Below are 15,967 nucleotides of genomic sequence, written 5' to 3' on the forward strand. Positions count from 1 at the left end.
TGTGTCCTTAAAGCAGTGAAAACCACTTATTCAATAAAATTGCCATAGAAAAAAACCAGAAAACTAAAAGTTTTTTTAAACTGACTTTTATTTTTTCCCCCCAGGCAAAAATTGTACAGATTTTGTAAATACTGTGAATGTTTCACGTTGAAATACACCGTATATATGGCAAAGCTTAAGAACCATATCACATTGTTAATTTCTAAGAGTCAAGGAGATAGTTGTGATTTGCTACAATATTGTTTCTTTGACGTTTTCTTTACTGTGTGCTTTGAAATTGGCTCTCATCTTTCTTTCTTTTTTCCTTATTTTTAGTTTCTGAAGCCACTAATGATTCGACAATGGATGATGTGGTTGAAAATCATGTTGCAGACCAACTTTCATCAGATACTACACCAAATGCTATGGAAGCTGAATTTTCAGGATCTTCTCCAGCCAACTTACTGGAACGACCAAGCAATCATACAGAGGCTCTCGGTCACGACCACTTAGGAACTAATGACCTCACTGTTGGTGGATTTTTAGAAAATCACGAGGAGCCCAGAGATAAAGAACAATGTCCTGAAGAGAATATACCAGCATCTTCACTCAACAAAGGAAAGAAATTGATGCATTGCAGAAGCCATGAAGAGGTCAACACTGAACTAAAAGCACAAATAATGAAAGAGATCCGAAAGCCAGGAAGAAGTATGTATAATTAGAGACAGACAACAGATTTGATTTTTGTATGTGCTCTAAGAAAAAAGTCAAATTAACTAAAGCATAGATCTGATTTTTAGATCAGTCTTGAGAACAACATATCAGCTATATAAGATCCCATTCTTTATTCAGCCAACACTTACTGCTATATCCAAAGTACTGTGTTAGGTGTGATAAATAAGGAGGGATGAGAGTAGAGTAGGGAAACACACATATAAAAATCAAACATGGTTCCTCCCATGACAGGAACCGATAGTCTTGAACATTCTGCCAACCAGCAACTGGAATTTTAAGGTAACAGAAAAAACCCCCAAAGATGCAATAAATATTAAATGACTTCGTATCTGTAAAGTTCTTGGCACAGTACCTACCCACCATCTTAACTTTTAAGATTTAAACTATAATAGTGACAGGGATGCATTTAGGCCAAAAAACTAAAATTATGAAGTTGTCTGTTATATGAGTAGAGAAGAACTTTGTGAGATAAAGTTTCAATATTCTTACTGATATTCATTCAGAAGATTTGGACAGATCACCTGCTATGATGGTGCCCATGGGTGGTCCAGAAGTGGGTAAGACTCAGTACTGGTCATTTTAGGAGCTTATAGTCCTTGACAGAGGACTATTAAGTTTTATGTGAAAACTTGAAATTGAGACAGCATTCTTGTTTGTTTTTTTTCCTCTATTTTATCCACTTCCTATGTTAGCTGTAATTTAGAGTTTGTTGTAAGGTTGGATTTTTGTAAAGGCCACTTCTTATTTTTCAGTGGCACTACCAAAAAGCTGTTTACTCGTTCTTCTAAGCTGTATGTTTTGATATATATATACATGAGTTCCCTAATGAGAACTTTTACCAAGAAAAGGCAGTGTTTGACAAGTTATTTTATCTTTGTTGATGTCTGATGAAATACATGTATTATAAAATCTCTATAAAGAGCGGTGAAATTTTTAGGTAAACTATTTTTAGTTTTGTCTTAATCTTGATGTGTAGTAAACTGTAATAGGAAAATATTGAATAAGTGTGCAAAGTAACACCACTTTTCTTTTTGCTTCTCTTATTTTAAGAATATGAAAGAATCTTCACTTTACTGAAGCATGTGCAAGGCAGTTTACAAACAAGACTAATATTTTTACAAAATGTCATTAAAGAAGCATCAAGGTAAGTAATCTGTTGTACATTATGGTATGATGAAATGAGTCCCCAGTTTCTATAGTTGGTATTTTAACAGTATCTACTTTATACTTGTGTTGTTATGCATGTATATGACACATCAATGTGTAAATAAGTAATTCTTATTTTTGGTTTATTGGAAGTTAAGGTCACTTAAAAAATAGCCACACACAAATTCTTTAGAAATCATGAACCCTTTCTCTGTACACATTACAGGTATTGGCATAATTCTCATTTATCCTACTCTGTGGCTTTTTGATGTCTTTATATTTTACAGTCTTTCATTTTTCTCTGTATATTTGAACTACAGTTAATATTAGTGATTAAAAGTAACCTTGAAAGGCAGTATTTGAATGCAGGAGTTCACTTGTACGTGGGAAAACATGTAATTAAGGGACAAGAGCTGGACAAATGAGCCTTATTCTGATTGCTTCAGTAGCCCAAGATTATGTACTTTAGTACAAGGAATGTGGATCAAGATTATAAACGGTGACCACACAGTGCAATTAACTGGAAAGCATAGTTGTATGAGTTTAGTGAGTAAAAAAGCGTTTTTTTAAATTTCTCCTTTAAGACTTTTTACAATTCTAGTATTGTAAGAAAACTTAAGGTTTATCTCATCTGACCTTCCAAGATACCCATCTTTTAATTATGCTACCCACCCTTTAATTATGCACCCCACCAATTTCTTCCATGCTTCATGTAAAGGTTTTTATTTTTTTAAGATAAAGCCATTAATCCTTTTTTTTTTTTTCCCCCCTCTATGAGTGGCTAGAGCATGGGCTACTTTCAAGTCTCAAGATAAGGCCATAACTTTTCATATTACTTATTTTGAATATTTAACCTGTTTTGCTCTTTATATAACATGCTATCAACTCAAACTTCATAGATTTAGCTGTATTCCTGGTGCCTGAATTCTACCTCTGTTACCTTTTAGAGAGTTGTATAATATTATGGTGGTTAGTTGTTATTAGTTTACAAGTACAGAGGAAGTAGGCATCAATTGGGCCGTGTTTTTGGAGAGTCTAAAAAGCATCTGCATACTTCTGTACAAAAGCAATTTTAGTCTGCTGTATTTATTACTGAAAAAATTTTAAATTTTTCACTTGAACTTTTAACTGTTAGCTATATCCTATAGTGCTGATGTCTGATTGTCCTTAACTTGTTGCTGGTTTTCAAATTGTGTAGTAGTAGAACATCACAGTTTAAATGTGAATGGCCAAATTTCATTTCTTCCATTTTGTGGGGGATTATATTCATATTTTATTCATACTCCTTTCAACATTGCACTTTCATAGAGCATAAGAACCTACTGGAGTCATTTCTTTGGGAACCCAGATTGCTGGAATGTTTATAACCCTTGTATTTATTAGGTTTTTTTTTTCCCCCGTTTTTCTTTTTTATTGTGAAAGAAATAACCTCTTATCCATTGTACCTAGGCCTGGATTGCTTGTTTTAGAAACAAACTATAATACTGTACTGATAAAATAATTTGCTAAGAGATTTTATATATCATAAAGCTGTTGATTTTTCATTTTCATTTCACTTTAAAAAATCTTCTCAAGGCAATTTTTCTCTTTAAAAAAAAAATTATACTGATATGTAACTATTTGTTAAAAAGAAATTGAGAGTGCTATTATACTTATTTTTTCATACAGGTTTAAAAAAAGAATGCTAATAGAACAACTGGAGAACTTCTTGGATGAAATTCATCGAAGAGCCAATCAGATCAACCATATTAATAGCAATTAAAAGAAAAGAGAATGTGGCCACTTATTTCACTACCTTCTCCAAATACAAAGTAAATACAAGACTGTTGTGATCTTGCATTCATTTTTTGACATGCATTGTTGGCTTTTTGAAATACTAAGAGCAAGTCTACAGATCCTTTTTCCATCATTTTACAGTGACCTTTTCTTCATTTTGGTTTATTTTTGTAATGTGAAAAGTATCACTCTAAAAAAAATTTTTATTTAACAAACTAAAAATATTCCTCCAAATCTCTTGCTTGTCATTGACTCTTGCGTGTCAATTTCCCTCAGGTTCTATTTTCTTAAACCAACCTTCAAAATTGTCACCTCTGTTAAGGTTGAACTTTGCCAAAAAAATAAAAAAGTTACTTTGTAATTTTTGGGGAAAAAAAGCACATACATTAAAACTAGGCAATGTTTTGTATATACAGTTATTTTGGATATATTATTGTAAGTTGTACAAATGTATTTTGAAGAATATTTAAGAAAAGCACTTTTGTTATTCCATCAATAAATGCTCTATTTTACTCTTGTGTGGTTTAGGAAATAATCACATTGAAAGTAATCATTCAAAACCATCTTAAGATAATGGAATTTTAAAGGCATTGCTTTTTAGCATTGGAAAAATACACCACTTGAAGTTCACATATGTTAAACCTAACTGTAATGACATGTTAACATAATCTGCATTGTCTTTTTACTCTATGTTCTTAGATTTTATTGGCCACTCCGACACACTCCGTTTCTGCCTAGACAATGGAAACGTATCTGCGGATAGGCAGACTCTTAAAAGCTGTTTCAAAAGCAGATAGCTTTGAACTCTATTGGTTTCCTTACTTCCTTTCCTTCAACCCGTCCCTTCAACCCGTCCCTTTTCCTTTCTCACTAGGACTGTGGTGAAGCTGTCAGGGAGTTGTAAATTTGGGGGACACCACATACTTTGAAATGTGTAGCATTTAGCAGCTTGATGCCATGCTTGCAGAAGTCCCACAACAGACTGAGGGTTCCATGGATCTCTTTGTTCTGCTCTGCTGTTACACTTAAACTGTCCATTTCCTTTAGAAGCTAAATGGAAAGGAAACACATTTTAAATGACTTTGTCCATTCTGCATTCTCCCTGAGTTGTCCAGTATAAGGAAAAGGCAATGCTATTCACTGTCCACCCTCAGTCCACCGTGGCCTCACGTGTCCTTACTGAGGACTGTGAGCCTGTGGCCTGACTCACTCACCATTCATAGGTCACTGCTGTGCCTTGTAGTGCTTCGGGGATAATGAGTAGAAAAGAAGGCTAAAACACATTTAGATTAAGAGAGGGTAAAATAAATTTATAAAATTATGGCAAAGTGGAAGTATTTTTAGGTTCATAATATTTGAAAAACACATACCCTTATCTTTGTATACACTTCAGCAGATCATTTTTTAAATTTCAGGGGTATAGGAAAATGAAATTGTAATTTTTGAAGAAAAGCATAGATAAAAGTGGAGAACATGCTTGAGCTCTGTTACTTCAGTGTAGGGGGTTCAAAACTCTCCCAATACTGAAGACAAATGCTGTAAAGAAAAAAACATAATGTAGTGTTACATAGTATTTTCATATGCAGTTCTTTAAACATTTTTTTAAAACCTCTTAAAAAATACCTCTAAGCAGGATATCACTTAGTAAGTGGAATTGTTAAGGTATTAATAGTTAGCTGCAGTCACATGGCTAAGTTCAACATGAGATACACAAAATCCAGAATATATTGTCTGGTTTTAAATTATATATGTTTAAATTCTGAGATTAACAGAAGAGCTTTACAAGTCATTCAGATAAAAGTTAATATTTAACAAGAATATTTAGTAAAGCAACTAAATATTCTGTCTGTTCCAATATTTGCCCACTTTGCCTTATCAGAATGTTCTTTCTTGCATTTCACAGGTTGCTCATGAGGTGATCCTTTAGACCCTTGATCTTTAATATATTTCAGGGTATGAACCGTAGGTGGAGTTGGGAAGAAGCAGTTTGTTTTGTCTCCTCTTGTCCTTAATCTCTCTGCCACCATACTCTCTCTACGCTCTTACCCCAAAATATAGTCACAAGCTTTGAAACCCATAAAAATTCAAGCTTAATATTCCATTCTTGCAGGGCTTTTTTTATTTGTTTTTACAGATTAAGAAACTGGGCATATTAGTTAAATTACTGACTACTACAGCAAAGGGGAAGGGGGAGCACATGGAGGGGAATATCATGTCTTTTAGGTCCTTTAGATCACTGGATGGCTGACTGTAGGCTGGACAAGTGATGTTCTCCAACAGTTTAATCTTGAGGTGAAGATCATTTTTGGTAATGTTCTTCCATGTGTCCCATGTGTCGCCTGATTGAGTCATGATTTGCCCTTATCAGTAAGCTTCGTCAGTTCGGTGTACTGAGGCTGAGGCTCATTTCTGTCCTTTCATTACCCCGTCACCAGAAGAGTAGCCACTCGGCCTTGTGTGATGTGAGCAGGTACCTCCCAGGGAGAGAGGCAGAGAAACTCACGGGGACTGTTGTGGATCATGGAACTGGTGTTGGATTATATTTTCATTCTGTTTATTAAGGCAGTTCTGAAAACTCTTTATCACAGAAACAGTGATGTATTCTTTACTAGTCAGTTTAAGGATTTTCCATCATTTTATGCAGTTGAATTCCAGAAGAGAAATTGTTCTCTTAACTGTCATCAACCTTTATTGGCTATGAGCTTTTGACAGTGACCCTTCTGTTCAGGTTTAGTCCAGTCTCTTGTTTCTTGAGGGAGTAGAACCTGTCGTTCTTCATCTTAACTGTTTTTGACCTGTATCCTTTCTAAGAGAGGGCTCTCTGATACCTGTTCCAAGTGATAAGTGACATTCTCATCTGGTGAAATACTATGAGGATATATTCTGTTGATGGACTTTCTCTCCCCCCAATAATCCCTTAGTAGATAATTCCCTAGTGAATGATTATCTTCATCCTTTTTGTCACAAGTGTCTTTGCTTTCTAGCACAAATTACAGCCGTACGCAAATGATTCTCAGATAAAATGATGTTGACAGTATTTCCTTAACGATTTGTGTAAAACCTATGCATAATTTTCATTATTCTAACTTAACTTTTTTTCTCTCCATAAATAAAAATAATGCCTGATGTTTAGTTAAAGTAGATCCACTTTTGCTTGATTTTGTTAGTCCTGGTCCATCCTATTTATTTTTAACACATTGTTTAGACTTGCCAACAACTCTTTACTGAGAATCTCTCTTTTTTCCCCAGGCTGATAAGTAATTGCCAGAGAAGGTGGGGCAACATTACGAGGAATCATTTGAATACTTTGTTCACTGTTGTTGAGACTTAAAGGACTTCTGCTTGTCCTTCTGATGTGCTAAGGCTCTGCCTGTACCATACCATCTTTGGATTAAGATGGGGTTGTATGGTAGGACAAGGCCTAGGGCAAATATTTGATTTCTGTGTAATTTCAACAAGCTTGAGAAAGATCAACAGAAAAGCTATAGAAACGCAGGTGCATTCCCTAGGATACTAGGGGTGCTGAGAGTACCAGGGGACAACTTGGACACTTGCGGCCTGAATGAACTCTCTCATCCTACAAGGCCAAGAAAGTTCAGCAACAATGGGGAAAAAAGATATATCATTTATTTTACTTTCATAATTTTTTTTAAGTCCTCCCCAGAAGTAGAAACTTAAATTTTTAAAGACCTAACATCAATCATAAATGGGCTGAGAGTAACAGAAGGCAGAAAAGCCACAAGAGGGTATTAGTCTCCTCAATAGTTATGAAATATTCCCCTTTCTCAGGATACATGACATAGCAACTGGGGAGCTTTGGAAGCACTACAGAAACCAGCTAAAAGGAATGCTTGTTTTAGGTAGGGGTGGACAAATGAGCCCTTGTTGCTAGAGAGGTGCTGATAAATATTTACATGACTTCTATCAAAAAACACTACTACCTGTGTTCGGTTCTCTCAGGAAAAAGATGAACGGCCGATCCGCTTTAAAAATAGGAATCCGAGACCTTTTCAGTAACAACAGAGCTGCAGGAAAGATAAAAGAGTAGAATCCCATTGTATTTTCTCTTCATTTGAGGAAAGTCACTATTATAATTGGATACAAAGTCACTTGATTTTTGAAGACATAAAAGCATCCTAATGATACAGCATTGTTTTAGTGTTATGATGGGGTGCAAATGGGAAAATTGAAAAGATAGCACTTAGCCAACACTGTGTCCTATTCTCAGAATATTTCATGGAATAAATTCCTTCCTGAAGGTAATTTTCAGAATGACTATTCCTTATTTATGGGGTCATGGTGCAGATCCTTTTCAAAATGGCTCTTTTTCTCCCATCATTTTCAAGAACTTGATTCTGTTAACCCTTTTTTTTTTTTTAATGCTCTTATCACATCTGGACATGGGGTTTTAGTGGGAAGGCTTAGAAGTGTGAAGGCTGAAGTGGATGAGTCTAACGAAGGGGGAGACGCGGGCCTGCAGCATTCCTGAGTGCTGCTGACACCCAGTCCTCCTGGGCACACACCTGTGACTGCAGATGCCTGGGTGCCTTCCTCTGAAACCTCAATCTTGGCTTTGTGGATCGCTTCAGAAACATAAAAGCCATCTTGGCCTAAGCAGAGGAAATAGAAATGGGATTATTTGCATTTTGTTGAAAGATGTGAGTACATTTTTAAAGAACAGAGTTATAGTCTTGCATGCTGCTTACTGTGGAAATAGGAAGAGATTTGGGAAATTTTAAGGTGCAATATTTTATTTAACTTTCAAAGCCTCAAATTTGGTTAAGTATCCAATAAGTGAAAGTGTTAGTTGCTCAGTCGTGTCCAACTCAATTGCGGTCCCATGGACTGTAGCCCACCAAGATTCTCTGTCCATAGAATTCTCCAGGCAAGAATACTGGAGTGGGTTGCCATTCCCTTCTCCAGGGGATCTCCCCAACCTAAGTACTGAACCTGGGTCTCCTACATTGCAGACAGATACTTTACTGTCATAGCCCTATCTAATAAATAATCCCACTCAGTATTCAGGGCTGTGTCCCCATTTTTTCAAGTTAATTTTCAAGCCCAATTTCTAGTTACTGTTGAAATCTTTAGTATTTCTAAAATTTTGGTGTATAAGAATTGCCAGAGTATGTGTTAAATTGCAAATTCCAGAGCCCAGGAATCGGCACATTCAGCAAGCTTCTGAGATGACTTCCCCTGAATGCCTTCTTGGGCTGCATTTTAAGAGCCACTTTTAAATGACAGTCAGAGGTTTGTACTATGGGCTTTAAAAGGCAATGTATTAAAAATATCTCATGCCGCGTGACTGCATTCTGTATACCGAGCAATCAGTTATGCAATTACCTTGCCTCATGGGCTAGAGTCTGCAAAGAAAACGAGAGGTGAGAACTATAATGGTTGTATGTCAACAATTTCAAAAGCATCATAAGCTTAGCAAACCGGAATTTGGTGACGGTAGAGAAATGGACAGGTTTTTATAATTTAGCCATCCATCATGTTTAAACAGTTTGCTTGGTACTTGACACAAAAAATGAAAGTAAGAATCTTGAGAACGAGAAGAAACTAGAAATCCACACGCTTGACCAGAGGTCCTGTTGGGCAGATACAGGCGTTCTGACAGCAGGTACCGTGCCCATTTCCACTCAACCCTTCCACATGGATGCCACCACCTTGCAAAAGTGTGTTCTAGTTGATTCTAGCATGCCCTGGAAAGGGAGCGGTGTCAGGAGTCTTAAACATCGTGAGGGACATGCTGTATTCTGAGAGGGCTTCTCTGTTTTATCTTAGGCTAAATTATTTTTGATTTCTCATACGCAATACGAGGGGACAGTGAATGAACGTTATGAGAGAGTAAGACCAGCAGAGTACAGGATATGTGGCGTCTCATCTGTCTTTTACATAAGGGAGTTGTGAGTTGGCTGTTTGCTGTAAGGAACAGATCTTTCTCAGTGCCAGTGAAGGGGACCAGACAAGGGCCAGAGGGAGAGAAAAATCAATGGAAACAGTCACTTGGCATCACTCATCCTAACACTAGTGCAGAATCTGATTGGTTTTAGCAGTTGGTCTTTTTCAGTAGCATTTTTAGAAAATCTGTTAGCCTGTCTCGCTATCTCACTGAGCAAATGGAAATGCGGGACCCAAATGAGAACTGTGTGTATAAGGAATGGTTAATGGTCATGGGACGGTTTTACTAATCTGTGACTTCATTACTGTCTAGAATGGTATCCAAATATTTAATGAAATGAGCAGAGGTTCTCTGTCAGCTAGAATACAGTTGAATACATTTGTGTTAGAGTCCAGACGCCCTGGCACAATGTGAGAAATGGTGCCAACTGGTTGGTATGAATGAGTTTTTCAGTAGATGACTTGGCTATTTCACTTTCTTGAAACTGCAACTGAGGAGCTTTTTTCTCCATCCTATTACAGGAGTGGCCCAAGAAGTGACATTTACATGTTTGCACAGACGTAGGCTTAGACCCATAGCCTGGCATGCCTCGGCATCCTCATCTCCTATACATTTTATCTCTGGTAAGAGTTAATATTTCAGAAGACCAGCATTTGTCATCAAAACAAGGATTCAGGAGTCATCTGTGGGTTGTGTTTTTCTTCTTGCTTGATCTTGTATTGCAGATCCCAATTTGCTTACTTCTGTTAAGTGGCTCTGGATATGTTATGCAATGAACTCAGCCTAGAGGATCCTCCTGGCTTTGGGCATATTCTCTCCTGCAGTGTTGGCAACTGTCTAATGCCACTGAGGGCCATTCAACCTGTTTCCCCAAAATTTGTTCCCAAGGTTGTTTACAGGTGCTATTCTGTATAAAGGGTTCCACGAGTAATAACATGGGAAATGCAAATTGAATAGGCTTGTGCTTTTGTTTTTAACAGTAGACTTCTTAGAGTTGCTCACTTGTTAATGTTCATGGTGTTCATAGCTCTACAGGAGCGTGGTCATATGTAGTGTTTAACCATGGAATGACTCACACGATCTCCTGTCCCCAAATTTACCAGGTTAGCATTCTACAGAACCTACTTTGGCTAGCCGCCTTCCCCTCAATAAACCCTTCCACTCCTATATTACATTTCAATATCCAAAGCAAATGAATAAACTCTTCTTCCATAACATCTTCTGTGTTTCCATCTGAACCTTCCTTTTTAGACTGTAAGCTCCCAGAAAACAGAAGCTGTATTATTCTAAATACTTGTTACCTCGCTCAACTAGCATAATAGTGCTTGGCACACATAGGTGTATAGTGAATGTTGGACGAATGACTGAATACTGGGGGCTCGCTCCACACACTACATTTGTTTCATTTCCCCCATAAAAACAGCTGCCTTAATGTCCTTTAATCTGATTTTCACTCGTAAGGAAATGGTTGGTGTCTGTGGACTCAGGGGCGCAGCACAGGAGTCCTTGGCAAGTGTCATCTGAATGACTCCGAGCCCCCTTCCCCTTTGTTAGTGGAGCCCATGGTGCTTTGTATGTGGCCATACTCTCAGAAGGTTAAGGGTTTTCATAATGTGAGACTGTATAAACATAAGATTTGCAAAATGTAAACTGATAATCTGACATTCCATTGTCAGCTTCTCATCGTCACATCGTTGGCTGTGTCTTTTGTCTCCCCAGATATTATTACTTAATATTGGCAGTATTAATGCTTTGAAAAAGTTATTGCCAGGATCTGCTTCTAGTTTATCTTTCCCCTCTTCTTGTCACTTAGTTGTAGATGGAGAGTGTATCTCACATAGCAGCCAGCCCAGAATATACAGAGTGCCGGAAAGAACCTGAAATGGCCTCTGCAAGTAGGTAGTTAGTTCCTCTCTCCGTCCTTCTCCTCTAGCCCTCTCCTCACATCTTGCTTTCTTGCCACTCTCCCAGCCAGCTTTGTTAAGGTGTAATTGACATGTACAGTGTAAGTTTCAGGTGTATAATATGATGATTTTATGTATGTGTATATTGCAAATAAGATAATATACTTTGTATCTGTACCCTTTGACCACCTTCAGCCATTCTCCCCACCCTGGCCACCACCACTGTGTACTTTGATTCTATGATTTTAGCTTTTTATTAGATTAGATTTAGATTTTAGATTATATATAGTATATGTGAGATCATACAGTATCTGTCTTTCTCTGACTTAATTCACTTATCCTAATGCACTCAGGGTTTTCTATAATGTTGGAAATGGCAGGATTTTCTTCTTTTTATGGCCAAATAATATTCCACTGTATATGTTGACACTTAACTTTTTCCATGACTGTTCTAAACAATAGAACATGAGGGTGCAGATATCTCTGTGACACAATGATTTCATTTCCTTTGGATACATACCCAGATACGGAATTGCTGGATTATATAGAAGTACTATTTTACTTTTTTGAGGAAGCATGATACCGTTTTCCATAGTGGCCGCACCAGTTTACATTCCTACCAACAGTGCACGAGGGATCCCTTTTATCCACATTCTTACCAACACTTGCTATTTCTTCTTGGCTATGGCATACGGCTTGCAGGATCTTAGTTCCCTGACCAGGGGTCTAACCTGCGCCCTCAGCAGTGAGAGTGTGGAGTCCTAACCACTGAACCCTTGCCATTTCTTATCGTTTTGATAACAGCCATTTTCAAAGTTTCTGTTGAGAAATCCACTGGTTGTCTTATGGGGGTTCCTTGTACGTAACTCGTTTCTTCTCTTGTGTGCATGCTTAGTTGCTTAGTTGTGTCCAACTCTTTGAGACCCCATGGACTGCAGCCTGTCAGGCTCCTCTGTCCATGGGGATTCTCCAGGCAAGAGTACTGGAGTGGGTTGCCATTTCCTTCTCCAGGGCATCCTCCTAAGCCAGGGACTGAACCTGGGTCTCCTGCATCACAGGCGAATTCTTTATCGTCTGAGCCATCAGGGAAGTCCCCCTTCTCCCTTGCTGCTTTCCAAATTCTTTGTCTTTGACTTTAGACTAATTATAACGTGTTTCAGGGTAGCCCTTTTCAAGTACAACCTATTTGGGGTCATGGCCCTCAAAAATCTGGATGCCCATTTTTCTCTCCAATTTTGGGAAATTTTCAGCCAGTATTTCTTTAAATAGACTTTCTGTCCCTCTCTCTTCTCTTTCTGGGATTCCCATAGTGTATATATTGTTCCTTCCCATAGCGTATATATTGCTGGCTTTGAAGAAAGCCAACTACCGTAGGCTTTCTTCACTCTATTCCTTTTGCTCCTCTTACTAGATAATTTCAAATGTAATTCACTGGGGTTTTTGTTTTTTCCTTTGCTTGATCAATTCTGCTGTTGAGGCTCTAATCTTCAGTGCAGTGACTGTATTAAGCGTTAGGATTTCTGTTTTGGTTTTTTGATAGTTTCTGTTTCTTTCTTGAACTTACTTATTTGTGCACTGTTTTCTCAGTTTTGTCTGTGCATTCCTGTAGTTTACTGAACTTCTTTAAGAGGATTACTCAGAATTCTTTGTTCATAGATCTCCATTTCTCTATGAGAGTTGAGTGAGTGGGTGTTAGTTGCTCATTCATGTCCCACTCTTTGCGACCCCATGGACTACAGCCTGCCAGGTTCCTCTGTCCATGGGATTCTCCAGGCAAGCATACTGGAGTTAGTTACTGGGGTTTTATTTGTTTCTTTCAGTTCTATCATGTTTTTCTAATCCTTCATGTGCCTTCATTCCTTGCATTAACATCTATGTATTTAAAGTAAGCAGTCTGCTCTCCCAGACTTTATAGATTTGCTGTGGCAGGAAAAAGACCTTCACCAGTCAGCTCCCAGCAGCTATGGATGGGTGAGGCCTTCTATCAGGGTCTCTGTTTGAACAAGGCTACTGCATATGCTCAGAGATTGCAGGGGTTGCTGCTGGCTGGGTTCTTTGGTTGGGTGGGACTGCTGGCTAGACTGTGCGTTCTAGTGGAGCCACTGGGTGGGCTTCCTCTTTAGGTGGAGCTTCTGGCTATGTTTCATGGTTGGGTTGAGCTGCTAGTTCGGTAATCACCTCTGGTTGAGTGAGGTTGCAGGCTGTGTTCCCTGGCAGGATGGTATGATTGGGCAGCTGTGGGCTGGGCTCTGCAACCATTCCTGGTCAGATGGGGACTCAGGGTGTGTTTCCCAACTGGATGGTGCTATTGGCTGGGCTCCGTGTCAGGTGGGGCCACAGGCTGGGCTTTGGCTTGGTGGTACCATGAGTTGAGCTCGAAGGTCATCCACAGTCCATGATCAGGCTTCCTGGTTATGTGGTGTCAGGGACTGTGCTCAACAGTTGGGCAGGGCGTCTGACTTAGCTCTGCCCAAGCACGGCCGTAGGATAGGCTTCTTGGCAATCTGGGTTCTCTGGCCAGGCTTCCTGCATGAGTGGGACATGAGACTATGCTTGGTGGTTAGGTTGGGCTGTGAACTTGCTTTCCTGCCTGGGTGAGTTGGGAGTATGGTGGCCCTTTCACCAGAGACCCAAATCCCAAGAAGAGCCAACTGAGCCCTCTGGCCAGATGGGGCCACTGGCTTGGCTCTGCCCATGGGCATTGCTTCTGGCTGGGGATTTTGCTCAGGTGCACTGCAGTATGCTCTTTTAAGGTGTAGGTGCTGAATGCTGTATGTAGGCTTTGCCCCCCTTCTCCATCTCTCTGATCCGTGAGGCAGGACCTGAGTGGGTCTGCCAGGATGTGTCCTGAAACACTTGAATGAGCTGGATGAGCCAGATGTCCACCTTGGGCCTCTCTTCTCTCACTGGAGAAACCATGGACCAGGGGGCACACTCGGTGCAGTGCTGCGTCAGCCTGGAGCGGGTGGTGATGTGGTCAGAAAGGAGCCATTCCTCTTACTTTCTTTTTATGCCTTTTTAAAAAAAGTATAACTTTATTTACTTTTGGCCGCACTGGGTCTTCATTGCTGCATGGGCTTTTTTCTAGTTACAGTAAGTGGGGGCTACTCTCTAGCTGTGGTGTGCGGGCGTCTCATGTTGTGGAGCACGGGCTGTGGGGCACGTGGACTCAGCAGTTGCAGCTCTCGGGCACCACAGCACAGGCTCAATAGCTGTGGTGCACATGGGCTTAGTCGCTCTGCGGCGTGTGGGATCTTCCTAGCCCAGGGATCGAATCCATGTCTCCTACATGGGCAGGCGGATTCTGTACCCCCGAGCCACCAGGGAAACCATTTCTTCTTACTTTCTAACGTGGTCCTTCTCAGTCTCTGTGTTTCAGAGGGGTGCTTCAGCCTCACCCCCAGGTGAGGGCATTTCTACAATGTTGATGTATGTGTGGAGACTTGCTAGTTGGTCTTCTTGGGAAAGAGACTGAAGACCAGAATGACCTATGTTGCTATCTTGATGACCTTCTCTAGCTCTGCCCAATCACTGGTATGGCATAAGTTAACTTCAGTTCACAACCAAACAACTCTGGCTGGTTTGTTCATTCACATCATAGAAATAGGGAGCTTGTACGTCTTCCCGAGCAGAGGTTGGAAACCAGTCACAAAAGTTAAGAATAAGACAGTTTCTTCAAAGTTTCAAGTTTGTGCACAAGGACTATTTCTTAGATTAGGAAGCTTGGGTTGGTATCAAAGCCTACAGGAAGTGGGACTGCTCAGAAAGTGGATCTCTAGCTGGTGTCTTTAGTGTGAGTGACACTGGCATTATTCTTAAAAGCTTCATAACATGTAGTGCCTAGGTGGCTAGAAAAACAGCATAGGCCCAGCTGGGCGTTCTTCATGCAGCAAAAATAGGATTTGAGGCCATAAAAGAAGAAATGAGTGACTTTTTAAATGGAGAAGGGGAACTTGATTCTGGGCTTTGGTGCCAAATAGAAAGAAAAAACCAAATGTTCCCAGTGGTTGCTGAGTGTCCATTAGTAGTACAAAACTACTTGTTAATTGTAGGATGGGAGGCCCCTTGTTAATTGTAGGATGGGAGACCAGCATTTTCTGATCACTTGCTCTCTGTCAAGCTCTCTTTGCTGTATGATAATTTGCTTTGCTGTATGATAATTTCATCTCTGCAAGTAAGATGTGAGGTGGGAGGTGGCTACCCCATTTTAGGCATGACACATCTATTGTTAGATTCAGTGGCCATGTCTCCAGAATTAAGTCAACAGTCTACTTAGGCACAGAAGTAACTAGTCTATTGATCATATTTAAAGAAAGACATCGGAAAGCAGTATTTTAGACAGCTAACTCTATCTGTAAAAAGCCAGATATTAAATATTTTAGCCATTATAGAGCATATGGCATCTGTTGCAAAGTCTCAGTTCTGCCATTATAGCAGGAAAGCAGCCATGGGTGAGTTTAAATGAATGGGAGTGGCTGTGTTTCAATAAAACTTTATTTATAAAAACAGGTGGTAGGCCCTC

General features: G+C 39.4%; 2 protein-coding genes across 8 annotated transcripts in view; one reads left to right on the forward strand and one right to left on the reverse strand.

The window, feature by feature from the left end:
- INTS6 (integrator complex subunit 6) overlaps positions 1-15,967 on the forward strand; it is a 101,900-nt gene that overhangs the window by 79,423 nt on the left and 6,510 nt on the right. For 4 of the 6 annotated variants that reach the window (XM_044926794.2, XM_025262962.3, XM_025262963.3 and 1 more), the window contains 3 exons: positions 316-687; positions 1,765-1,858; positions 3,529-4,148. In XM_044926794.2, coding sequence (XP_044782729.1) covers positions 316-687; positions 1,765-1,858; positions 3,529-3,622 — 560 coding nt within the window. In that variant the 3' untranslated portion in view covers positions 3,623-4,148. Of the gene's footprint in view, positions 1-315; positions 688-1,764; positions 1,859-3,528; positions 4,149-10,062; positions 10,165-15,967 lie in introns of those variants that run through there. The other 2 variants (XR_006543797.2, XR_006543798.2) reach the window with 2 other exon arrangements.
- Positions 5,038-15,967, reverse strand: part of SERPINE3 (serpin family E member 3) — a 32,052-nt gene continuing 21,122 nt past the window's right edge. The window contains exons 7-9 of one of the 2 annotated variants that reach the window (XM_006063556.4): positions 8,160-8,246; positions 7,578-7,661; positions 5,038-5,172 (exon numbers count right to left, since the gene is read on the reverse strand). In XM_006063556.4, the coding sequence (XP_006063618.3) occupies positions 5,129-5,172; positions 7,578-7,661; positions 8,160-8,246 (215 nt within the window). In that variant the 3' untranslated portion in view covers positions 5,038-5,128. The remainder of the gene's footprint in view (positions 5,173-7,577; positions 7,662-8,159; positions 8,247-15,967) is intronic. The other variant, XM_025262965.3, reaches the window with a different exon arrangement.

This window comes from Bubalus bubalis, chromosome 13, assembly GCF_019923935.1.
Source record: "Bubalus bubalis isolate 160015118507 breed Murrah chromosome 13, NDDB_SH_1, whole genome shotgun sequence".
Taxonomy (NCBI): Eukaryota; Metazoa; Chordata; class Mammalia; order Artiodactyla; family Bovidae; genus Bubalus; species Bubalus bubalis.